At 38.5% G+C, this 27388-nt stretch overlaps 1 protein-coding gene and 1 non-coding gene across 3 annotated transcripts in view; both read left to right on the forward strand.

Moving 5' to 3' along the window:
- The window catches only part of SNTG1 (syntrophin gamma 1), a 233717-nt gene that overhangs the window by 128220 nt on the left and 78109 nt on the right, over positions 1-27388 (forward strand). For both annotated transcript variants that reach the window (XM_075550673.1, XM_075550674.1), the window contains exon 11: positions 10199-10237. In XM_075550673.1, the coding sequence (XP_075406788.1) occupies positions 10199-10237 (39 nt within the window). The remainder of the gene's footprint in view (positions 1-10198; positions 10238-27388) is intronic.
- On the forward strand, positions 5719-5825 carry LOC142449500 (U6 spliceosomal RNA). Its single transcript, XR_012784660.1, has one exon. It is a non-coding gene; the product is annotated as a U6 spliceosomal RNA (small nuclear RNA).

Consider the following 27388-nt stretch of genomic DNA (forward strand, 5'->3'; position numbering starts at 1 on the left):
CTATGCATTTTTATATTTTGTTTACTAAAATTTTCTTTGATTTTGTAGCAGTATTCTCTGGCTTACCTTCATGCACCAGCATGTGACTGTCAGACATACACCTATAAACTAAATATGGGTAAAATGAACCAAAACAAAACCCACTGCCATTAAGATGATTCCAACTACATAGACTACAGAGAACAGCACAAAGCTGCTCCTTGGGAATTCTGAGGCGGTAAATCATTAAGGGAACAGACAGTATGAACTTTGTCCCTTAGATGAATATTTTGAACTGATGAACTTTTGCCCCAATGTTAAACCTCAGTACCACCAGGACTCCATAAAAAATGGATTAGTACTTTAAATCCGAATAAAAGTAAGAGGAAGTTTTGTGCATTTTACTTGTATGCAGATATATATACATGCCTTTGGGCTTTTTATGTTATTAGAGTTCATTTTGATAAGTCATGTAAACAGATGTTTCATTACAATAAATAACCTGCCTTCTCTCTTGGAAAACTCTTCACCAAATAAACACCAAATGGCCTTCGAAATTATTGGCCACATTTATTTGTCACAACGCAAACACGGACTTTCACACTATAACCCAGACATAAAGTAATCAGTTGCTTTTGCCACCCTCAGGGCGCCCCTGATCCCATTGGCTTGCCAGCTCACTCTACCTCCTCCCACTGGGGCCTATCCCTTCGCTAATCACTGAACTGCAAACAGTCCCTGATCTACTGTTCCAGAGCTCTAAGGATGGACGCTCTGAAGAAGGTGGGGGGGGGGGCGGGGGCGGGGCGGGAGGAGGCTATCATCCTAACACATTAGTACGCCCACCCAGTGCCTGCCAGGGACTGGCCTCTTAGGGACTAATCAAGGCCCTGGCGAATGTGTCATTTCCTGAAGCCCCTACCCCTGATCTCCTCTGAGCTTCCCAGTAGGGTGCGGTCAGGAAATCCAGGGACTACCTTTTGTCCAGAAGTGAAGATGCAAGAAAGCAGCATAGACAATGCTTGCCCTTGCTCAGTAGATGAAGATGCAGCGATGGCAAAGGACCCGGTGGGCATGCTGTACTTAATCAGTCAACCACGTTGCTTTCTTGAGAAAGTGGAACCAACTCCGTCTCACAAGCAGGGCATTCTCCACATTTTTTTAAAATTTTGCTTTTGACTGTCGCGTCTTTCTTTACTTTTACTCTCGCTTCTCTCGGATTGAGCACCTAATGTGTGTGCGGTTACCCCAGGTTCTGGGCCTGAGAGGGCAGCACTAAGGGTGTTCCTTTTATCTCTATATGCTTATAACAAAGACCGAATATCCCATACAGGGTAAATTCTCATTTAATAGCAGGTATAGCATAGTTCATCTCAAACAAACAGTGAGGTGAACTTGTCTGGCGTGAAATAATCTAAATGAATCCCTGCTGGTGTAGTGGTTACTGGGTTGGGCTGTAGTTCTAATGGTAGACAGTTCAAAACCACCAGTAGCTTCAAGGGAGGAAGAGTGGGCTTTCTACTCCCATAAACAGTTACAATCTCGGGAACCCACTGGGGTCACTATGAGAGTCAGCATTAACTCAATTGCAGTGAGTTTGGGTTTTTGAGGAAGAATCCTAGTTTTACTTTTCTTCCTTTTTTTTTCAAAGCCACTCAGAACACAATTCAACTGAGAGGGATAAGGATTATAAGGAATGTGGAGGTTTGTTTGTTTTTAAAGAAACATTCTGTATATATTTTCACAGCCAATCTCAAGAAATGAAATCAATAGCAGCATCATGTTAGGCCCACTATATAAGTGATGACTTTTCTCCCTCTCCCTCTCATCCGTGCCTCTTTCCTCCTCAATGTACCATCCCCTGCCTATAGCCAGCAGGGTCCCTGGCCTCTTCATAGTCATCAAAGTGTGGTCTTTTTGTGTATGAGTCACCTGTCGTCTTTGTTTTTCCTTATAATAGTAAGAGGTCGTATTCAACAGAGCTACCCAATGAAATGCCTCATTTTCTCTTTTGACTGTTGCTTCCAAGAGCAAGGATTATGGATCCAAGCAAGATGAAATAATTGCCAACTTCAATCTGCTCTCCATTGAGCATAATGTTTCCCATTGGTCCATTTACAAGTTTGGGATGTGATTGGCACTGAGAACTGCAATCTTTGATCTTCATCAGCAAGTGCTTCAAGTCCTCCTCACTTTCAGCAAGCAAAATGTGTCAGCTGCATATTAAAGGTTGTTAATAAGCTCTCCTCAATCCTGATGCTGCATTCTTCTTCATATAAACCATTATCTCTCATTATTTGCTCAGCCTACAGATTGAATAAGTATGGTGAGAAGACACAACCCTACTGCAAACCTTTTCTGATTTTAAACCACGTATATTAACTTGTTCTGTTCACACAACTGCCTCTTGATCCATGTACAGGTTCCACATGAGCACAATTAGGTATCTTAGAATTCCCATCCTTCCCAGGGTTTTCCATAGTTTGTTTTGATCCACGCAATAAAACGCCTTTGCATAGTCAGTAAACACAAGTAAACATCTTTCTGGTGTTCTTTGCTTTCAGCCAAGATCCATCAGACATCAGTAACGATAGCCCTTGTTCAATTCCTCGTCTGAATCCTGCCTGAACCTCTGGCAGATTTCTGTCAATCTGCTACTGCAACAATTGTTGGATAATACTCAGCAGACTTACATGTATGTGTTATTAAAATATTGCTCTATAATTTGAGCATGCTGTTGAGTGAGCTTTCTTTGGAATGGGTACAAATATAGATCTCTTCCAGTCAGTGGGCCAAGCAGCTGTTTTCCTAATCTCTGGGCTTAGACACGTGAGGGCTTCCAGGGCTGCAGCAGCGTGCTGAAATACTTCTGTTGATATTCCATCAGTTCCTGGAGCCTTGTTTGTGGCCAATGCTACCAGCGTAGCTTGGGCTTTTTCCCTCGTTGTTAATAGGTTTCCTCCTGAAAAAGGTGGAATGTGACTAGGTATTTTTGGTACTATGATTGTGTACTCTTTCAGTTTTTTTTTCTTTTTTTTCAGTTTTCTTTTCATGCTTCCTGCATCATTAAATATTGTGCCCATAGAATCTTTCAGTATTGCATCTCAAGTCTTGAATTTTTTCTTTTTTTTCATTTTAAGGTATGCTGAATGTGTTCTTTCTGTATTACTAATTCTAGGTTGATAGCACATGTATTACATATTATTTGATAAGTGTACAGTTCATATCTACATTAAAAGGTGGGATTATCAGTTCACATATATAATTAAAATTACTATTCATAGAATAAATAATACAGCATCTATTTGGTTTATATTTAATTTAAAATATTTTCCCATGACAACAATTATATTCACAGATAACCTTTTAAAGTTAATGAATAGATGTTTCATTGTTTCAATGAGTCATAATATAATAAACTTATTGATATTTTGCATATATAATATTTAAAATATAATGATAGGCCAACTGATTTCTCAGTATAGTAATCAGTGAAAATATTGCTCATTATTTATACACAAAAACTAGAAAAAAAAGAGTCAAAGAGGAAGGAACATTCAAGTTTGTCATGTAACTGAGTAGAATCATATTACTGTTTTAATGTACTCCTCTCTGATTCTTAGTAAATATCGCTTCTTGGGGCGGGTGTTGTTTTTTCAGTAGTTTTCAGAATCCTTTTAAGGATATGGGTCTGCACAGATCATCATTCCTAGGCTTCTCACTGGCTTGGTTTGGGGGTTTTGAGAAGGTGTGTGTGTGTGTGTGTGTGTGTGTGTGTGTGTGTGTGTGTGTGTGTGTGTGTGTGTTGCTAAGGTTATGCCAAGAAGTAGGTCAGACCCGGACTGGGCAATCCAGCAGCTGAGTAACTGCAAAAGAGAGAAAGAATATCAGGAAAAGCTTTTACATAATGAGCTTTTTCCTTTATGTACTTGTTGTTGTTGTCTAAAGTTTGTTATAATCACAGTTAGTATTCCATTATAATAATTACTTTATGGAATCAATGAATGAATTTTTGGAGAAATTATTCTTGGCATGACACTGGCGAGTGCAGCTATTTTAAACTGCGCCTGAAGCAAACAATGTGCAGGTGAGCCTTTCTCTACACCTGTGGGATGGACACTTAAATAATGACACTGCGTGACTGGCCCTACTCCAGCCTTGGCTCACACACCCAAACGTAAAAGCCCAAAGGGAGCAAGTGGAGGCCCTGGCTGCTCTGATTGAAATGCTAGGGGCCGAAATCCTTGCAGATCTCTAAGGTCCCAAGGCTCAATATTCTCCATGAGAGATGGCTTCACTTCCACTGTCCATGATCAGAAAAATACATCCTGTGTTACTTGTTTGCAGATCCATTTGTAAACAGACATGAACTTCAGTGAATAACCCCAAACTTGGTCTGTGTTTATTTTCTATCTTCTTTAATTATACAGCTCTTCAAGTCTGACCCAGTGGACTGTAAATTTTATAGAAAATACTTCTAAATTAGGATATCAGAATACTCATCTCTTTATATATATACATATATTTCTTTTTTGCTATAGTTCACATTTCAAGAAATATTCTATTGTGCATACTATACCATTAACCCACTGTCGTCACATTTATTCCAACTCCTAGTGATCTGTATAGTGATGTAAATATGTACAGAAGCAGATCACTTCAATTGTCTCAGTGGTAGAAGCTGGTGGGTTTTGCCTGCTGATGCTGTCATGAGCGGTCCAGAGGACAGCAGCAAACCCCTGGGACACTAGAATTGGTCAAATAGCGAGCGGGCTACGTGTAGGAAACACGGGGACACATACACTCAGCTTCTGCTTAGAGAACTCCCATGTCTCCCACTTTGTCTCAGTCTGCGGACAGATCACGAAGTCTGTATCCAGAAAGGTAATCACGCAGACTTCTACGACTACGGGATATATATGCCCCCTTATATTGTTATAATAACACTTATTATATACTCCTGTGCCCAGTACTCTCACTCTAATTTATGGTTATGGACTTAATATATGTCACAGGAAAGAGTTTTTAGAGCTTTTCTCTCCAGGTATATAAGCATGAATCTGTGGATGCAGAGCTGGGGACTTTTCCATCTAGTGCCTTCGTTTTAGGGATTCCCCTATGTGCACCCATACTTGGCCACTGAAATCTGGTGTTAACTCTCATGATTAACTATTTATTAAGAAAATAGCAGAATCCTTACAGAAAAATTTCACAGGGGGAAACGCATAAAACATCTGCATATCATCGTCTAAAAATCATTTCCACATTATACCATATTTATCCCTCAGTATAGGCTGTAGTCCAGGAGTAAATTTTACATTTAGTTACCAAGTTTTTAGTCTCTTTTTATCTGAAATATTTCAGAGGTGTTTTATTTTAAATGTTTTTATGACACTGATGCTTTTGAATACGCCTACTCCTGCCTCTTTATTTAATTGAATGTCCCCGTTTGGCATTTATCTGACATTTCCTCATGATTAGATTCTGTTTACACATGCCTGGCTTGACTACTTCATAAGTGGTTTTTGGTCCTCAAGGCATGACATGTGGAAATACACAATGCCCATCTGCCCACTTAATTGATGTTAATTTTGAGCACATACTCAAAGTGTTGTGTTGTCCTTTGTCACCCAGTGCAGTTCCTGTTTGTTGATTGATTTTATCCCTTGAAGCTAGCAAGCTATAGAAAGACAATTTAAAACAATGAATATATCCTCATTTTCATTAAGATTTCTCCTTGTGTTCATTTCGGCAGCACATAGACTAAAATTGGAACAATACAGAGAAAATTCACATGGCCCCTGCACAAGGCTGGCACACAAATTCATGAAGCGTTCCATATTAAAAAAAAAGGATTTCTCCTCAGATTCTCTGACTACTGTTTATGGTTCTGACAGAAACCAGTCTTTACTATGAAGTTTCTATTATGAAATGGTAATTTTCTAACTCCACCACTGCTGCTAGTTACTGACTAGGACTTAGGTTTCAAACAAAAGCAAGAGCCCTACCTTTGTTCTATAATTATCTATCTATCTATCTATATCTTGTATCTATATGCATTTTTATATATGTACTTCTCCTCTATGCCTATCATCAATGTATTAGTGTTCTATTCTTTGTTGTTTGGCACCATCAAGTCCATGCTCACCCACAGAAACCGGTGCACTGGGGAGGAAGCATCATCCCCACCCTGCCTGCGTCATCCTCACAATCGTTCCTGTGCTTACCTGTTGTTGCCCTCAGTGTCAATCTCCCACTGAGGGCCTTCCTTTTGATCTCTGACCTTCCCTTTACCAAACATGAGATCCTCCTCCAGGGACTGATTTGTCCTGACGGGTTCAAAGTACTATGGAAGATGAAGTCTGTCCATATGTCTCCCAAGGCAGATCAGTTTGTCCTTTTACCAGTACACAGTATGTCCAATGTTCTTCTCCAGCATCATAGTTAAAAGGAATCAATTCTTCTTTGGTCGTCCTTATTCAATGTCCAATTTTCACATGCATATGAAGCAATGGAGAATACAATGCCTTGGGCCAGGATCGCCTTAGTCCTCTAAGGAAGATCTTTGCTTCTCAATACTCTAAAGAGGTCAGATGCATACAAGCTACCTAATGCAATATGTCCTTTGATCTCCTGATTGCCGCTTCTGTGAGGATTGATTGTGGATCCAAGAAAGACACAATCCTTCACCTTTTCTCCACTTATTATGATGCGTCCTCTTGCTGTACTTGTGAGGATTTTGCTTTTCTTCACTTTGAGCTGTATTCATAAAGAAGGCTGTAATCCTGATTTTCATTAGCAAGGGCTTCAGGACCCTCCCGTTAGTAAGCAAGGCTGTATCATCTGTACATTGCAGGTGGTTAATGAGTATTCCGCAATCCTGACGCCACATTCTTCTTTATTATATCATGTAGCGCCTCTGATTATTTTCTCAGCATTTAATGAATTTGATGAAAGACGCAGCTCTGACAGCCATTTCCCGATTTAAACCATGCAGGATTCCTGTCTTCTGTTCACACAACTACCTCGTGTTCCATGGACAAGTTCCTCAGAAGCCAAATGAAGTGTTCTTGAATTTCCATTGTTCACCATAGTTTATTATGGTCCACACAGTCAAATGTCTTGGCATAGTCAATAAAACATAAGTAAAATCTTCCGGGCATTGTTTGTTTTCAGTCCAGATCCATCTAACATCAGCAATGTAACCCTTGTTCCCAGTCGTCTCTGAATTAGACCGGAACCCATTTAGAATCAAACCCTGTCAGTGGACTGCTATAACCATTGTTGGATGACCTTCAGCAAAATAATTTACTATTGCTACCTGACAAGTGACCATAAGTTTAGGGTTTTAAGTACCAAAACTCATTTTAGCACATAACAAGACTTAACTTTCCTCCCTGCTGAGTAGTATCCCAGGAGCCTTGGGGATATGGTCTATTATACATTAGGTTTCTAACATAAGGGACGCAGTTCAAAACTAGTAGCCACTCTGAAGTAGAAAGAGGAGGCTTTGTATTCCCATAAGGAGTTACAGCCTCCGAAACCCAAAGTGGCTGTTCTACTCTGTTCTTCAGGGTTGCTGTGAGTTGGAATTGACTCAATGACAAGGACATTGACATTGTTGGATGGCTAATGATGACATTGAGCATATTTTCATGTAAATGTTCTCCTACATGACACAGTAATTCTGTCATCTGGCCACTTTCTGATGTTGTTTGTCTTTTTGTTGTTAAATTGTCAAAGTTTTATTTTGATTATCGGTCCATATGTTGTTTTGTTTGTTTTTACTGTTGTTGTTTTTGAAATATACTTAGTAAGACATGTACTGATTCAACATTTCTATAGGTAAAATCTAGTGACAAGGAAAACATTCGTTGAATTGTTCTTCCATTTACACCATCCTTTTTGTGAGATTTTCCTCCCCTTTACTATAAACTCACTTCACACTTAGGTTACTATCTAATCTTCCCACTCTTATTGTTACTTGGGGCTTATTTATAGATAGTCTTTAAAAGAGGGTAATGCTCAAAGTTGACTTTTATTTTTTCTACAATTTATGCTACACTGTTGTTTGGTTTTTAACAGCTCTGGATTGCTGTTGGGCACACATTAGACTGCTAACTATAACGTTGGCAGTTCAAACCTGCCAGCAGTTTTATTGGCAGTAGACGAGGCAATTTGACCCCACAAAGATTTACAGCCTAGCAAAACTGATATAAGGATGCTATGAATCAGAATTTACTCCATGATGCTGTGTTTTATTGTTTGGTGTTAAGCAGACTTAAGAATCCAGGGTATATTTAAGCTTAAATTTTTAATATTATCTTAAGACAACGGTTTCAGTGGGTCATGCAAATCCAAAAAAAAATCTATATTTCATGAGAACTTGAAATTCCATTCTGCATTTCCCCCCTCTTGATCAGGATTTTTCTATACAGTGTTTGATCAAAATGTTCAATAATGATAGCCTGATCCAGTTCTGATCTCATAACCAAAGAGATCACGGGGCAATTAACCACACGTTCACTAGTTTCCTCCATCTCCAGCTCTCCCTCTTCCTGTGTTTTCAGGTGACCAGAGGATAATTGTTGTGTATTGGAAGACTGCTTGCCAGCTTTTAAGACACGATAGACTCTGCTACAAATGAGGAGATAGAATGGAAGCACTAAATGCGTTTTATGTCAATTAACTGAGATGTTCCATGAACCTATGTCTCTAGATCTTTAAACCGAGGAGCACAATTCAACAGTGTGCTTGGATAAACATAACCGGCTTCACAGTGGGTTGCTCCAGTGGCTGCAGCAATGAGATCAAACACAATCGTGTGACTTGTGCAGGACCAGGCAGTGGTTCATTCTGTTTTACCTAGAGTCCTCAGGAGTCGGGATCAACTCCATGACACCTGACACAGCAATAAGCAGCTCCAGCTGCTGCTCTCCTATTGGGGGTCTAGTTGCAGATGTATCTATCACAAACCTTTCGCCAAACAATTGACTGTGTAGCCCAACCCTTAATCACTGTGGTCATATTTACCTAATGTTAACTTACGGGAATGAGTCATTTTAGTGATTCCCTTATGATTCCTCATCAGGGAAAATGGCTATTTTGAATTAATAGCAATATAAAAGGCATGATTTATACCTGACCATGTACAATTCATGTACACAATTCCAAAAGTTGTTTTATTTCACATTTCTAGATGAGAATATCTTAACAAACAGTATTTTAATGTCATTTTAAAAACCTGTTCTTGTGGAGGAGTTATCTGAGAAAGCTCCAAAGTTGTATCCACTTTTATTAAATGATGCGTTACTTCACATTTCCTAATACGACAGAAGAAAACAAAAAGGAAGATGATATGGTATAAAATAATTCAACAACATTTATTTATGAGTGAAAATTAGTCATGTATCAATAGTTAGTCTGGTGTAAATGATATATTTTGAAATATCATTCTACCAAAAACCAGAAATGTTTAACTTTCACTAAATTCTAAATGAAAAATAATTTGTTTTAATTAGCCAAAACACTGGTAGGAAGAGACTTTTTTGTATTTTAGGGTGATTGTTTTCTGGCTACATATTTATGTTTATTTGATTTTTTAATATTTGTTTCTATGACATGCTACAGAAAAAATGTATTTTCTGAAGACATTTGAAATCCTTACACAATCATTAAATTGGGTTAAAGTAAAAGTTTTATTTTACTTGGAATTACACTGAAAATATTTCAACACATATAGTTTATCATTCAGTATTTGAATTTTCTGTTTTCCCTTATCCTTTGCATGATAATATAAGTGGGATACCCTATGATTTTAAAATGCAATAGAAAAAAAAAGAACTATAGAAAATCTGCTCACTATATTCATTATAGATAGTCCCTTGTTAAACGGTAGCACAAACTTTTATTTCCATAAACTGATCCAGGAAATTTTTAACAAACATGTGTTATTTAATAATTTCTGTACATCCAGAAAGAATTACTCTATAGATTAATATAATCCATGATTTATATAAACATATGTAGAAACAGTATAGATTATAACTATAAAATATAATTGTAGATTATTAAATGTTAAATTTATAGATATTGAATATTAACTCACTAAAAGATAGTGCCAAACAGATATATATGATTTTGTGATACTTTAACATTGTTGTCTTCTGTATAATTATTTTTGTTCTTTTAATGATTTATTTTTTTATTATCATTCCAGATTAAAAAAATCAACAGAAATTTCCCTGTAAACCAGCAGGTAAGATGGAGAAATAAATGGAAAACAGATGTTTTAAATTGTGTTGACTATTTAAAATGAATGTAACTATCTGCTTAGAATAAAATACTATAAATAGTCAATGAGTATTGAATGCAGGTTCTGCTTAAATGATATAATGTTTGATTTAAATTTAGTGTCAATTTTATATATAAACAAAACAGATTAAGTTGAAATGTTTCCACAAGCAAATTAAGCACTTGGGGAAACACTAATGTACAGCAGGAAAGACTGTGACTTAGCCAACAGACTGTAAGGAATCCATATTTGTACCCATTTCAAAGAAAAGTAACCCAACAGAATACTCAAATTATAGAACAAGATCATTGATGTCACATGCAAGTAGAATTTCACTGAAGATGATTCCACAACAGTGCAGCCACGCATTCACAAGGAGCTGACAGAGTTCAGGCTGGGTCCACACGCGGACTTGGAACAGAGAATATTGTTGCTGATGTCAGGTGGACTTTGGCAGAGAGCAGATAATATCAGAAAGTTTACTTGTGTTTTACATCCCAGGGCATTAGACTTTGTGGATCATAACAAACTGTGGCTAACTTTCAGAAGACACTTCATTGTGCTTACTTGGAACCTGCTGCCCATGGATCCAGAGGAGGTTGTGTGAATAGAACAAGGGAATGCCGCATGGTTTAAACTCAGGAAATGTGTGTGTCAGGGTTGTATCTTCTCACCTGACTCATTCAATCTGTGTGCTGAGAACATAACAGGGGGAGCAGCCTGATATAGTAAAGACGTATGTGGCGTCAGAACTGGAAGAAGGCTTAGTAACAACCTGCAATATGTACATGATGCACATTTGCTTGCTGAAAGCTAGGAGGACTTTAAGCACTTGCTGATGAAGATCAAAGATTACAGTCTCCAGTATGGACTACAATTTAATGTAAAAAAGGCCACCATCACCCGACTATCAAAAGATATAGCGTCGGAGGTCTTAAAGGCTTGAAGATAAACAAGCAGCCATCTAGCTAAGAAGCAACAAAGCCTACATGGAAGAAGCACACCAGCCTGTGCGATCACGAGGTGTTGAAGGGATCAGGTATCAGGCATCATCAGACAAAATTATCTTACCATAGTGAATGAGGAGGAGAGTGCGGGGTGGAGACCCAAAGCCCATTTGTAGGCCACTGGAGATCCCCTTGCAGAGGGGTCTTGAGGAGAAGATGAGCCAGACAGGGTGCGATGTAGCAACGATGAAAAATACAACTTTCCTCTAGTCCCTAAATGTTTCCTCCTCCTGCCCCCACCCCCCACTATCATTATCCCAATTCTCCCTTGCAAGTCTGGATAGACCAGAGGATGTACACTGGTACAGATAGGAACTGGAAACCCAGGGAATCCAGGGTGAATGGTCCCTTCAGGACCAGTTGTGTGAATAGCAATACTGGGAATGTAGAAGGAGATTGGGTTGGAAAGGGGGAATCTATTAAAAGGATCTACATGTGCCCTCCTCCCTAGGGGATGGACAACAGACAAGTGGATGAAGGGAGATGTCAGACAGGGCAAGAGATGACAAAATAATAATTTATAAATTATCAAGGGTTCATGAGGGAATGGGAAGCAGGGAGGGAGGGGAAAAATGAGGACCTGATGCCATGGACTTAAGTGGAGAGCAAATGTTTTGAGAACGATGAAGGCAATGAATGTACAAATGTGCTTTACACGATTGATGTATGTATGGATTGTGATAAGAGTTATATGAGCCCCTAATAAAATGATTAAAAAAATAAGGCCACCATCTTCACAAATGGACCAATAAATGGGGAAAGGATGACATTGTCAAGGATTTTGTCTTGCTTTGATCCACAATCAATGCTCATGGAAGCAGCAGGAATGATATCAAAGGATGGGTTGCATTAGGTAAATCTTCTGCAAAAGCAAAGATGTTATTTTGAGGACTGACCCAAAGCATGGTCTCCTCCAGTATCTCATATGCACGTGAAAGTTGGAAATTTAATAGAGAAGACAAATGCATTTTAATTGTAGTGCTCATGAAAAACATTGAAAGTACCATGGACTGCTCAAAGGTCAAACCTATCTGCCTTGGTGCCTTGGAAGAAGTAAGGCCTGAGTGCTCCTTAGAGGCAAGGATGGTAAGACTTCATCTTACAGAGTTTGGACATGTTGTCAGGAGAGACCAGTCCCTGGAGAACATCATGTTTGATTAAATTAGCAGGGCAGTGAAAAGAGAATGCCCTCAAGGTGATGGATTGACATTTTGTCAGAAACAATTGACTGGAGCAAAGGAAGAATTTTCAGGATTAGGCAGGGCCAGGCACTGTTTCCTTCTCTTGTGCATAAAGTAGTTAGGGGTCAAAAGAGACTCAATGACACCTAACAAGAGCAACAATCATGACGGCTTATTGTTGAAATGTTTTATAGAATGACAGAGAATCTTGCTTCTAACAATATGCATATAATTGGACCAGTTGTCCTCTGGAGGACACGGATGGAATTTACCTTACTTGTCACTTGAAATTCAAAGACATTGTTCTTCCTCTGAGTCGTTTCTTCCGTGGCATAATGTATTCAATTCCTTTGCATATATTTTTGTCACTTGCTTTACAGATCTCCAAACTGTTGTACTTTCCCAAATGTAATTTGATTGTTCAATTTCTCTGTGGAAATATGTTACTGGAATAATGACAAAATCCTGCAACAAACCTTTGCTAAGTTATTTGGGTGTTATCTCATTTCATTTCATATTATACTGCAAGTAAATCATAGGACCCAAAATTACAAAGAACAAGTGTGGAGTAGATTATAAAAGAGACTGAGTAGAATTTCAGACATGATTATTGTTATAGTTTGTGACAAGATTAGCTGCCAGACGCAGTAATCTGAGTCCATTGCCAATGCAAAATCACTCTACATACAAAATTCCTTATGTGTCAGACCCACGTAGGAAACCACGCACATAATACTTTTCTATGTCCCCCAATAGTTATATTAGCATATAAATCATATAACATATAATTCAATAGTTCAGTCACATCAAGAAAAGTTGTACAATCATTACCACAATCCGCTTTTGAAATTTTTCTTCATTCTTTATTCATTGTTATAAGTTACCAGTCATTCTCCAACATCTCCTTCCATGCCCCAAGGAACCCTGAATCCAGTTGCTCTCTCTATAGATTTACCTATCCTGGGTTTCAAATACAGAAAGACATTGTCTTAACTGATAACAGTCACCTGGGTTAAAAGGGAGAACAGATGACATGATATGACATGCTGATTGAACCATATCTGCCATAACCGACTTTACAATGTTTTCTGTCCAATAGCAAGGCTGCTCGCATCCCTCACCTTTGATCAGAGGGCATTCCCTGGAGTCCTAATCCAGATGGGGTCCCTGAAAATGGAATTTGGGTTTCTACTGTTAGCCACAGCTGTCTGCAAACCAGGAGTTCACAATTTAAGCTCTGATACAATTCCTTCCTTTAGATTTGGATGATATTATCTACAATCATGGGACCACACAGGCTGCTGTGTTTCTTCCATGTGGACTCACATGCACGGTTGCTTGTTTGAAAACAAGCCAAGCCTTTAATACCCTAGATGGTACCCTTTTCTTTTTTTTTAATTCAATTCTTTCTGATAGTTGAGCACCCTTTATTTTCATCACCATACTTTCCTATAGCACCCATATTTCAGTGATCTCTTCTTGAGGTCCAGCATCAACCAGGGCTGTGCATTAAGAACCAATTGTTCTTATATTGGGCCTAGAATTAGGTGCCAACCCCAAATCCATTCATGCATCAATGGTTTAATTATGTCTCTGATCAGCCGTGGAGACATCATTATCAATATATGTCAGAGAACATTCTTAATCATGCCCGAGGGACTCACTTCTGGTGACATCAAGTCAATGTTGACTCATAAAGACCCTAGGGCATGGTGGAACTGCCCCTATAAGTATCTGAACTTGCAAATCTTCACAGGGATAGAAAGCCTCATCCTTCCCCTGGGGAGCTTGCTAGTAGTTTCAAACTGCTGATCTTGTGATTAGCAGCCCAATGCATAGCTACTACACTTTGATAGTTTCATTAGTTCAGCCAATGGTATAGCATTGAAAACATTGCTGAAAAAGAAATTATATGAGGATAGGCCAGTCAAGAACCCCAGCAGATGAATTGTTACATGTACAAATTAAACACTTACGTGATTACACAATATTATACAAATAGTAGGGGTGGGTTATAGGGGAAATATTTCAATCATATTCATTCACAGCAACAGACCTACACATACCGAATCAATACTTGGTATGAAGAAACAAGGAGGACATTAAAATACTATGTATATGGTAGTTCCGGGCCACAATTCATTGGGCACTCCTAAGGTAAAAGATTTGAACTGAAGGCCCACCTCTGTCAATTCTTTGTCCTTGGGCTGGTAGAGATTTGCTTCTTCTCACACTAGGGAGTTTCAGCTTTAGGTATGATGAATACATGTGAGTTTGAGGTAAAGCCCAGCTCACTTAGTGCGGTTTCCACCTTGAGTCCTTCTAGTATGACCTATGAAGGATGCTGTCTGCCTCCAAAGAACAGAGTCTGAATCCCAGTAGTCTGTAGTACATGGACTAAGTTACCAAGGGCTATGTCAAACCTAGGTCAAAAGTGAGCTATTAGGAACCTAGTACCATGTATATGCTCCCAGGAGGTTATTCAGTTGCTGCCATACGAAAGTATTCTCAGGTTACCCCAACCCAACAGACACACATAAGTGCATGGAAACCTTTTTGGAAATTTAAGTCAAGGTGGGAGGAGATGGGCACCTTTGTCTCTGAGAAGGCAATTATATTCCTGTTGGTAGGAAAACAGAGAGGAGCAGTCACCCAACATAAAAAATACTTACTTTTCTTTATGTGAACATATTATTTAATAAATGCTGTCGAGAAGACCATCAATGCCCTTGATAATCTTAGTAAACTCACTCCTTACATTGATCTTTCAGGCAATTATATTTTTCTTCATGTGTTTGCTTTGACATTCCTCCACAAAAAATTACTGTCATATGTTGCCCTATTGATATTTGCACATGATTAATAACAAAGCAAGATAAAATAGTTGACCTTTATTTGACTCCTTGCAACTCCATGTGTCTTAGAACAAGAGCCATGCTCCACATAGGGATTTTCAAGACTGATTTTTCAGGAGTAAATCATCAAGCATTCTTTACCATGTGAGTCTATAGATGCTAGGACCACTGACATTGTGATTAGCACCAGTGCTCTTGGTCATATGTGCCACAAATGATGTTATAAGCACATTCATAATTTTATATTTATTTATTTTTTTACATTTAATATACTTACATTTCGTCAGTTAATTTCATTCTTTCACAAAATATTTGAACTTTGTCTACTCTATTGTATTAACTAATATTCTTAGTTTTTGTCAATGTGTTTTAATAAGGATAATTTCTAATTTTCAACAATATTAATCACAAAATTTTAGAAGGATATTATTTTTCTGATAGCCTAAATATGATACATACAGCTTGGCTTGGATTAAAATTTAATATTTATTGATTTATTTAAAAATGTCTTTTTAACATACTTAGCTCATATCTGCTTCCCTCCTACTGCTTCCCTGGGGTAACAACACATCTGTTCTTCAGTTATGATCACAGTTTCAGCTGCTCTATCCTGTTTGAAGTGCCTTCTAATATCAGAATTCAGACTAAATATCTGATTTTAGAGTCTGTGCCTTTTCATTTACTTTAGAATTGGAGGACTCTTAGATATAGCTGAGGGCATTGCCACACTTGTGGTTATGTGTCAGGGCTTTGAATTTTCTTTGTCTATCTTTGTACTGTGCATATCCTACTTGTCCAATTATTTTGAATGTTTGTAGAGGATATCTGTTATAGGCAATTCTTGACTTTCCACTGAAATATTCATGCTTTAGCTATTTATCTGTCATGTAGAAAATTCAAAAGTCTTTGCTCAATTCTCATTTAAATATAAACATTGAGGGATAAAGCACTATCGACATCCAAGGCCTAGGGGCTTAAAGTGGGGACCTACTCAAGACTGTTACTCCTTGGCCCACTCAAGGAAGATAAGAGAAACTTAGCTGTTATTTAACATCAAAAAAATGAACTAGAAAATAGCTACATAGCTTATTTTTATGCTTTGTGAAAAAATAAGATATGTCTGATAGTTTTGAAGTATATATTTTCTATTTGAGTTTATTTTTTATTTGTTTTATTTTTTGAAGAGGGCAGGTGAAAATTCATTTACATGTCCCCGGTATATAAAAATTTTTACTAAAGCCTTGGGAAATATAGCGATTTAAGTTCCCTGTAGTAACATAAGGGACACCAAAATTTTTAATTAATTTTATGTAACACTGTCATGCACATGCTTAAGAAGGAGCTACCACTTGCTTCATGGGAGACAGCGAGAGCATTGTGCTACCCAAAGGGTGAAAATCTTGCAAATCATGTGACATGGCTCCACTCGGTCTACCCATTTGCTTTGAGTCAAAATTATCTCCAAAGCAGTGAAATCTTTTTGATTGGCACCGTGGTTCAATGCTAATGCGCTAACTGAAAAACTAGCAGTTTGATCCACCAGAATCAACCACATGGCAGTGGGTTTACTCTGTTAGTAGAAACCACTAATATTTAAAGTCGCCCTGGAAGAACATGCTCAGCTACTAACCAAAGGCCAGCGGTTCAAAACCACCAACCCGTCCATAGAAGAAACACCTGGTCAGATGCCCCTATAGTGAATACAGCCAAGTAAACCTTACGGGGGTATGCTACTCTAACTTACAGGATCACTACAAGCTGAAAGGTATTTCACAGCACACAATGCAACATGAATAAAACCGAGGTGAGTGGTCACAATTTTGCTATATTCACTGAGAAATGAGGGTCAAGAAACTGTTATATGGTAAATTGTGTCTCTCCGGAAGAAAAGTTCACACAGAATCCTGTGTGGACTTATCCGACATCCCAATTAGATGTCTTGGGGCAAGCCTTTAAGATCCCAGACATTATTTTTCCTTTTAGCCAGGCACAGTCAGATTTCTTGACCACACTTTGCTATGATATTCATATGTTCAGTGATTTCTTCATGAGGGCAAACACTGGGCAGGGCCTTCTCACAAGAATTCACTGTTCTTATATCAGAGTGACGGTCAAGTGAGGACCCCAAACCCATTGCAAACACAAAGGTCCACACCTGGAGGCATGGTTCCAGTATCTAAATTCTAAGCACTTGGTTTGTGGAATGGTATGGATGACCATGGAAGCCCCAAGTCCACCTGCACAGTCCCTCTGTGTGTTGAGTCTGCAGGAAATCTCTGCCACCTGCAGTCAGCAAGGTGAACAGCCCTGTTACCAGAGAGCATGGTGAAGTGGTGCTTAGACTGCAGTGTTACATCTTGTAATTCGAGCTCCCTTGGGACTCATTTTCAATTTAATCTAAATTTTGAATAGCCTCTGCTTTTTCTTTGATTGAAGTCTTTCTCTGTTTTATATAATCATTGTTGCTGGGTCCTTTTATTATTTATGTTCTTTGTCCTTGTTTTTTATGGGTTTTTCTGGGTGGATTTATGAAGACAGTAACTGAAATAATAATTACCTAGGGACTCGGAAGTGGATTCAGTGAGGGAAGTGAGGAGTTAATACCAATGGGTACAAAAAGAAAGAAAATATTCCCAAGTTAATTTTGGTGATGGCTGCACAACTTCTCTGAACATGATTGAGCTATTGAATTGCATGGTGTTACTTCCATAGAACTCCATGAAACTAGTGTTTTTTTAAAAGACATGTTTAAGACCTAACCCCAACTACGTTTACACCTGAATGTGAGTAGCATCTTAGATGAAATAATCAATTAAGTTAGTGTGAGGTCCTACTAAAGCAGGATTAATTCTAATCCACTCCTTGATCCTAACAGGAAAGAGGAGAGCCAGAGACAGGCAGATAGAGGGAAGATGGAATCATGGAGTTATATTCTCATAAACACAAAGGAGTCCCAGCTGACACCTTGATTTCAGAATGGTGGCCTTCGGGGTTGTGACAAAACAGCTTTCTCTTCTCTGCCACCTAGTTGCAAACTTGTGTTACAGCAGCTACAGGAGATCAGTGCAGATACTGACTAGCTCTTTTAAATAAGTACAGCAGCAACTCTGCTCAAAAATTAACTGCACTATGTATTTCACAATTTTTCGTTGATGTTTTCTTCTAATTACTCATCTGCCAAATTTTCCTTTTACTAGATTTTTCTGAAACTATTGAACTGTAATTTCTAGAATGTTGTCCACATACCGCTATATTGTAACACTACTCGAACATTGACGTAACCCATTTCTCCTGTGTGGGGGTGTCTGTTTATTTCAATGCAACGGTAAAGCCTCTTTTGGTTTGGGCGCCCATCACCAATCAAAATGCTAACCATGATCCCATAACTCACTTATAGCCATGCCTGTCGTCAGCCCCATACCCTGCCTGAAACTTGTGGTAACAGTCTGGTAAAGTTGGTTATTGCCCAAATTTTATGTAAATAGAATCTTAGAGTATGCTATTTGAAATTATTCTTTCACTCAGTATAATGACCTAGAGCTCCATCGAAGTTTACATGTGTATCAATAGTATTCCTCTCCCAGAGATTCGTGATAAAATGCTAGAAGCAATTCCACATTTCAGTTTATTTTATGTCTCAGCTTGTCATCTGTCTTGGCCAGTGCTCCATTGCAGGTGAAAAGAAAGGACAGATTTTTCTGTGGCCCCAGAGAGTTTACCATGAAGGTCGCTTGGTTCCTGAGGGTTGATTGTGTTGTTTAGAACATCTATTTCCTTGCTGATGTTAAAGAGCAAACTGGAGTTTCTGTTAAAATCAAAAGAGTTTATTGAAGGATCAAAATGATTGTAAATGGAGCAGCACACAGTGAGCATCACCCAATTCCTGCTGCAGTGACACCACAGTTTAAATACAAAGGACCCAGAAATGTACAAGCTCACACGCACAATTATGATTGCTTGACATTTTCAAAAATGTGCTTCAACCGACACAGGACAATCTGCCAAGCATTATCTTGCCTAGAAGCCCAGAGAAGTAGTGGGCTTTGTACTGCGCTGTTAACCATCAGGTCAAGACAGCGAGGCTGTCTGCATCCTTAACTATTTAACGTATTGGAAACCTAAAAGGGTGTGACTGTTCTGGTCTAGAGAGTCAGTACGAGTGAAAATCAACTCGGCGACAGGAAGCTTTGGAAAGGAGCCCTGGTGTCCTCATGGGTCACATTGGGCTGCTGACTGCAATGGCTTTGAGTGTGAACCCACAAGGGACTCCCCGGGGGTGAAATGAGACTCTTTCAGTCTTTAAAGATTTCCAGAGCCCGGAAACCCCTAGAGAACATTCTCTTGTACTCAATGCGGTCTCTATAAGTCAACATCAGTGGCAGTGGGTTTGGGTTTTGCTAATGTAAACTTTGAGACCTTTAACAGCTTAATCTATGGACATTTCAAGGGCTAGCCCTAGGGAATGCTCTTCCAGGAAGCATGCTGTGATAGGAAGGGAGAGAAGGGGAGAAGGCTGACTCATAGGGAGATATGCTGGCTAGGTGACTGTTATAAGTCAGCTCAGTCTAATCAGTAAACAGAAAGAGAACAAGAGAGAGAAAACAAACAAACAAAAATTAAATGGAGTTTAGCTTGCATATTTGGTAGAAGCTCTTCTTAAGGCAAGCACCTAGTTCTTTTGAACTTCTTAATAGTCCCCACTTTTGATTTAAAAAAATCTCTAAAAATTTATTGAATGGTGATTCATAGGATTAATCCAGTTTGTAACATTTTCAGTAGGTGGTAAACTAAGAATATCAAGAAAAAAGCCCTTCTTATAAGGGGGTTAAGGACTGATTATCAATCAGATCAACTTCAGACTAAAGTTCTTTGAAATGTAAAGATAGGCTATTGGTTAATAAGGAATCAATCAGAGTCAAAGTCAGAGGACGCAGCACATTTGTTTAATTGTGAACACATCTTCCTGAAGACAAACTACTAGAATGTTATTTGAAGAATTAAACCTTGGAAAACTGCATTTTATTTATAAAGTGCAAGCACTTTGCAATTATGACACTAGGAAATTAGGGATATAAAGGTTCAAAATTTGGCGAGCAGTTTCCCCACCATTCTTCCCAAGAGGCAACCCAATTGCTAATCACTCATAATTTCAAGATTATTAAGATGAGATGCTGTGGGTTGCATGTGATTAGTAGGGAGGATAATGTTTGTATTGTTGCTAGGAATACACCAAAGCATTCTGAGTTCACTATCGTGTAGCTACCTCCGTGGACTGCAAAGAGAGGGCCAAGGGCAGTTCCACTTTGAAACACTGCTTTCCTCATCACAGACATCTCAGTATTGATCTCTTGAAGTCAATGGATATTAGCATTTAAGGAAACTTTCATATATTTATTTAATTCTTCTACATATGCCATAAAATCTTTAAGGTCTACTTAAAATTCAAACACTGCTGCTAAATGAACACATCAATTACTAACTGAGACTCAAAACTAATTGGATAATTGAACCTTTAATATGAGTGCACTTTGAATTTATTTAAAACACATTCTTTAGGACAAGTGAGGGTCAGAATGCATCTTCCAATCCAGCCTGGTGAAAGCTAGGGCCAAAGGTTAGTTCTATATAGCCAAAATGTATTTTAGGGACAATTTCAGATGCTTCATTGTTGTAGCTAGTCAATGACAAACCAATCAATAGCTTTTAAGTTTACAACAGATGATGCACATTCAGATATTAGATGATATAAGATCATGGACTTCACAGGGGTTGGGTTATTCATATGCATGTGGTTAGATCCTTAACATCAAAGGGAAAAAAACCTGACTTGGTATCCCTGTTTGGGGAGTTAACAAGGTGAATCCTCCCCACAGTTATTGAGAGGGCCTAGGCCTACAATCCTAATACCACTAGCCTGGGTTTTTCGAAGACCCTTTCATTTACTCAGGAAAGTAAGAGTTGTGTTAAGATTAGATGTTTATGGTCTGGGTTTCATTCAGACCCTACAAGAAGCTATTTATCAGGAAGAGAGGGAAATCCAATGGTAGTGATTTCCTATAATAATGAACGCTTTCTTCATTGTTCATATATTCATAGATCAAGAGCAACTCTAGCAGATGTACCAGGGAAAGTCAGACTGACTTGCGTTTGGGAGAGTACCACATACACAAGAATTAAACTTTTTAAATTAGTTGCCACAAGTATCTTGCCAATTGAAGAAAACACTATCAGAGATAAAGTAAAAATAGAAGTAAAGACATATATTTTTCAGGCTGGTTCAAGGTCTTGAAGCAGCTGTTTGTCTCAAATAGCATCCATTTTGGCTTATAATCACTGTATTCACTTAAATTCTGAGCACCTCACTTGAAGAAGGATGTGGACAATGGTGAAATCCCAAAATTCATTTGAAGAGTCCCCATGTGGATTAAACGTCCACAGAATCCTTTCTGACGAACAACTAGGCATGAGAACAGTCTTACTCTTGTTCAGAATGCATGAGAAAGTAGATTACCTCCATCCCTCTCTAGTTGGCCCAAGAAGGGGCAGTCTTCCATAGGTGCTGGCTTGGGTGTGTCTTTGATGAGATTGCTGAGGGCCCCCTAGTCATAAGCCATGCTCTATCAGACTTGCCTTGACTGTCTTGATTGGAAGGTGCTGAAAAATATTGTAATTGCTTTTAATATAATGTACCTGTCCCACTTCTGCACCCTGGTCTTCTGCTAATCATGCCTTTGGGATAGTTTCCATTCTTCTTCTTTTTAAAAAAAATTATTGGGGGCTCATACAACTTTTATCACAATCCATACATATATTCATTGTACATTTGTTGTCCTCATCATTCTCAAAATATTTGCTCCCACTTAAGCTCTTGGTATCAGCTCCTCATTTTCCCCTCCCTCCTTGCCAAGCCCTCCCTCATGAACCCTTGATAATTTATAAATTATTACGATTTATCCAGATCTTACACTGTCCAATGTCTCCCTCACTTCACCCACTTTTCTGTTGTCTATCCCCTAGAGTGGAGGTTATATGAATATCCTTATAATCAGTTCCCCCTTTCTACCCCCCCTTCCCTCCACCCTCCAGTATCATTATTTTCACCACTGGTCCTGAAGGGATCACCTGTCCTGGATTCCCTGTGTTCCCAGTTCCTATCTGTACTAGTGTACATCCTCTGGTCTAGCCGGATTTGTAAGGTAGAATTGGGATCATGATAGTGGAAGGGGCAGCAAGGGGGGAAAGCATTTAAGAATTAGAGGACAGTTGTATGTTTAATTGTTGCTACACTGCACCCTGACTGGTTCATCTCCTCCCAGGGACCCTTCTGTAAGGGGATGTCCTACAGATGGACTTTGGATCCCCAATCTGCATTCCCCCTCATTCATAATGATATGATCTTTTGTTCTTTGATGTCTGATAACTGATTCCTTCAACACCTCGTGGTCACACAGGCTTCTTCCATGTGGGCTTTGTTGCTTATGAGCTAGATGGCTGATTTTTTGCCTTTAAGACCCCAGACATTATATCTTTTGATAGCCTGGCACCATAAGCTTTCTTCACCACATTTGCTTATGCACGCATTTGTCTTCATTGATTGTGTTGGGAAGGTGTACATCATGAAATGCCAATTTAATATAACAAAGTGTTCTTGCATTGAGAAAGTACTTGAGTGGAGGCCCAATGTCCATCTGCTGCCTTAATTCTAAACTTAGAAATCTATGCACATAGATCTATTTCCCCATCATCATATGTAAATATATTTACATATGAACATGCCTGTATTTAGACCTCTATAAATGCCCGTTGTCTCCTAGTTCCTTTCTCTATTTCCTTTTACTTTCCTCTTATCTCACTGTCATGCTCAATCTATATTTGGGGTTCAGGAATTTCTCTCAGTTACATTGCACTTGATGGATCCCTACCAGGCCTCTCACACCCTCCTTGACACTAATTTTGGAACACCTGTTGTTCCCTTGTCCCTGGGTTGGTCAACACCACCTCCTTTCCCCCACCTTCCCCTCTCCCATGTCCCCCATACTGTTCATCTGGCCTATCTTATCTCTAGACCTGCAAAGATAATAATATGCACAAAGAAACAAGACACAGAAAGACAAAGTGAGAAAGGAGAACACAATGACAACAACAAGAAAATAATTACCAAAAATAAATTTTTTTTAAAAGAAAACCTGTAAATAGTTCAAGGTCTGTTTGTTGACCTCTAGTATGTCCTCCAGTTGAAACCGATGGGTTGCCACACTCTGACCCCAACCATTCTTCTTTTCAAAATTCATCCTCTCTGATTATTTGTTCAGCTTACTGATTGAATAGCTATGGTGAGGCAATACAGCCCTGATGCACTCTTTTCTTGGTATTGGCCCATACAGCATTCCCTTGTTCTGTTTGTTCAACTGCCTCTTGATTCATGTGTGGGGGCCACATGAATTCCCATTATTCTGGAGGTTATCAAAGTTTGTTATGATCCCCATGGACCAATGCCTCTCTAGGGCCCATAAAACACAAGTAAACCTCTTTCTGTTATCTTCTGCGTTCAGCCAAGATCCATCTGATGTCAGCAGTGTTATCCCTTGTTTCACATCCTGTTCTAAATCTGGACTGGATCTAGCAGTTCCATGTCAATCTATTGCTGCAATCATTGTTGAATGATCTTCAGCAACATTTTACTTGCTTGTGATATCAATGACAGTGTTAGGTAGATAGAGACTGGTCCCGGGAAAAGAAGAGATCGCGATGGCATGGATCTGGCAGAAAGGGGATGGAGACTTGTTTCCTCATGCATACCTGTCCAGCACAACGGAGATGTGGAGACAAATTCCTGCTCATACCTGTCCACACAAAGGAAGATGAAGGAAAAGGAAGGCACATTTCCTTATGAATGGAGAAAGACAAGATACTCATACTACCAACCACAATGACTGAATGGACTCTTGGCTTCTGGATGTGAGACAAAGGCTAGCATGAAGTATGGCATGCAGGATGAACATGCCAGAGACGAGGATGAATACTCTACAGGACCAGACAAAAGCCAGCCAAAAAGCCAACCTACGGTTGGAGGTCCATTATTAGCAGAATACAAAGTTTGGCCCTACATTTTGCTTGGGCTTTTAGACTAGGTAAGCTGGGCCTTTGGACTTCCTTTCCAAAGTATCTCCTTCAATAAATGGACTTTTTCTGCTCAAATTTTTTCTCTGATGCTGGTCTGAATGTTATTCCATACCTGAAAACTTTCTTGTGAGCAGGACAAGAACTGAAAGGCAGAGAGGCTTAAAACTCTGAGCCCCTTCTGGTAACAATATTGTTCAATAATTTGCACAATCTGTTGGGTCACCTTTCTTTGTAATGTGATAGATCTCTTTCAGTGAGCTGGCCTGAGAGCTGTCTTCCAATTTTGGGGGCATAGAAAAGTGTTTCTAGTGCTTCCTTAGCTTGTTGAAACATTTTCAATTACTAGTCCATCAATTCCTGGAATCTTGTTTTTGTCTAATGTTTTCAGTGCATCTTGGACTTCTTTAATCAGTACCATTGAAAATTTTTTTTATCATATGCTGCCTCTTGAAATGACTGAATATTTACTGCTTCTTCTGAGTACAGTGACTCTGTATTATTTCCATCTTCTTTGAATGCTTCCTGCTTCATTCAATATTTTCTCCATAGAATCTTTCAATATTGCAACTTGGAAAATACATTTTTTCCTTCAGTTCTTTAGGTTTAAGATACACTAAAACGAATCTCTCATGGAGAATGTGTAGCATGGGATTATGAAATTACTTCGAGAAGACAACCTTCTGATTGAATTTAATAACCATAATTTAATGATGGAACTTACAACCATCTACTCTCTTCTACTTCTCTATTTTTATAATCTTACTTAAATGTTGAGGGTTTTATTACCTTTTCTAAACTATTTTTGTTAAAAAATTAGGGAAATCTCTTTTTTATGACATTAAGTGTTGCCTTTTCCAATATGCAGTAGTGCTAAAATACAGAGCGAGCAAGCTTGTTTGGCTGCTTTATCAACAAGGTTATGTCCTTTGAACTGTGCGATCTAAGGCTGGGGAGCCTCTATTTTTATCCCAGCAATTTCAGGAGGGAGTAATAAAGTATTGAATAGGTTCTCTACTAAGTTCTATTTTCTTTAGGAGTTCCAGCAGAGGTTAGAAATTCTGTTTCCATAATAGTCTAAAAGCACAACTATCCAGAAAGACACATTAGAAACATTTTAAGCATTCATGGACCTACTTTTAGAAAAATTCCAACCTCTGGTAAAGGAAGTCAATTCAGGTCTTGACTGAAGCAACTCTAGGAAGATCCTGGCTTTGCAGCACCTCGGTCGTGGCAATGATGACCTCCACAGCCCGATGGTGAGTACTTGAAGAATCAGGTCTGTCATAGAAGAACCCAGTGGATAGAATCAAATCAGGATTAGCCAAAAGAGTTTCTCCTACATCTTTTCAAAGATGTTCAAAGCAGTTCAGTTAAATGTATGGAATTGTGCGTTAGGTAATTCTTATCAATTTCTGAAGAAGAATGGCAGGTATAAGCAAGCCTACAGAATATGTTCTACTTTAGGTACTGGCAGGGGGAATGCGTCATAGGTCAATAACAACTGGAGAAGACATATTGGGTAAAAACAGAGTTAAGGATAATAGATGCTACACAGGAAAGATAATAATAATAATATTTTTAGAACAGCATTATTTTTATGGTGTTTTTGACTAATTTGACTGCAGTTACAGCAGCCCTGAGACAGGAGAAAACCATTTAGCTACAAGGTCGATTCATATTGTCACAATTTGCTAATCTAGGATTCCCCTACACCTGAGTTTAACTATTTAAAGTGTTTTGAAAGGTGTAATTTACAAATAGGCAGGGGGAAAAACTCAAGTTTAGAGTTAGGAAAGCCTAATGCTGATGTGTTAGGATTTCTTTTGTATTTATAACAACTTCTTGATCCTCCAGTATAATTTTGAAAGAATCTGGTTCAGAGGTTTTCTGATATTTTTCTAGAAGTTGAACTCGCAAGGAAAAATGAGGATGTTCTACCATAGCCACAAAACCCCAGACATATATATAATTGCTTCTTAATGAAGGAGATAGGCAGAGCGAAAGTAACTTCTTCCTACTTAGGATCTAGAAACATCTTCTTCAAAACCAAATGACATAATTGTTTATCAGAAGGCTGAGCTAACTTTTTCTCTAGAAAATATGTGACTTCTGACATCTAAATATTTTAATAAGATGATACTGTCACCAATGTAGCCTTGCTATGAGTTTGCACATATGCATAAGTCAATCAAAATATGGTAGTAATTCACATTTATTTCCATATTGGTAGTCCTGTAAATCAGCATGAATGAATTGCAAATCAACATGAGTAATGTGACAGATACAACTGAGAGACTACAGATTTTCCTAGGTGAAGACAAGCAAATATTGGCTCGCCTGATGGACAGTGATACCAAAAAAGAGGTGCTATAAATATGATTAAAATAAAATGTGTAAAATCTGAGGTGACATGTGTAGAATATGGGAGAGTTTTAGAATTTAGTAATAAATGCGGATTTGGGATTACTGGGAATCTTTGCATAATAACATGGCTAAGAGCTCTTAAAACCTGAACAAATCGCCAGCCCTGGTTATTAGGTTTCTTTACAGGGTCTATAGGGGTGTTACAAGAACTAGTTCAGAGAACAATTGACCCTTTAGAAAGGAAGTCCTAGAAAACTGAGTCTAATCTCGCTTTAGATTCTTTTTAAAGAGGATATTGGGGTATTCCTGGTAAAGAATTACCATATATACTCGAATATTAGCCGACCCGAGTATAAGCCGAGGTACCTAATTATTACCTGGGAAACCAGAAAAACTGATTGACTCGAGTATAAGTCTAGGGTGGCAAATGCAGAAGCTATTGGTGAGTTTCAATAATCAAAACAAATGAAAATAAAATTACTAAAAAATGAGACATCAGTGGGGTAATGTATTTAAATATTTATTTTAAATAAAAACATAAATAAAAGGCCCAGTCATTTAACATTAGTAAACCAGCCCAGTAAG

The sequence above is a fragment of the Tenrec ecaudatus genome, chromosome 5, assembly GCF_050624435.1.
Source record: "Tenrec ecaudatus isolate mTenEca1 chromosome 5, mTenEca1.hap1, whole genome shotgun sequence".
Taxonomy (NCBI): Eukaryota; Metazoa; Chordata; class Mammalia; order Afrosoricida; family Tenrecidae; genus Tenrec; species Tenrec ecaudatus.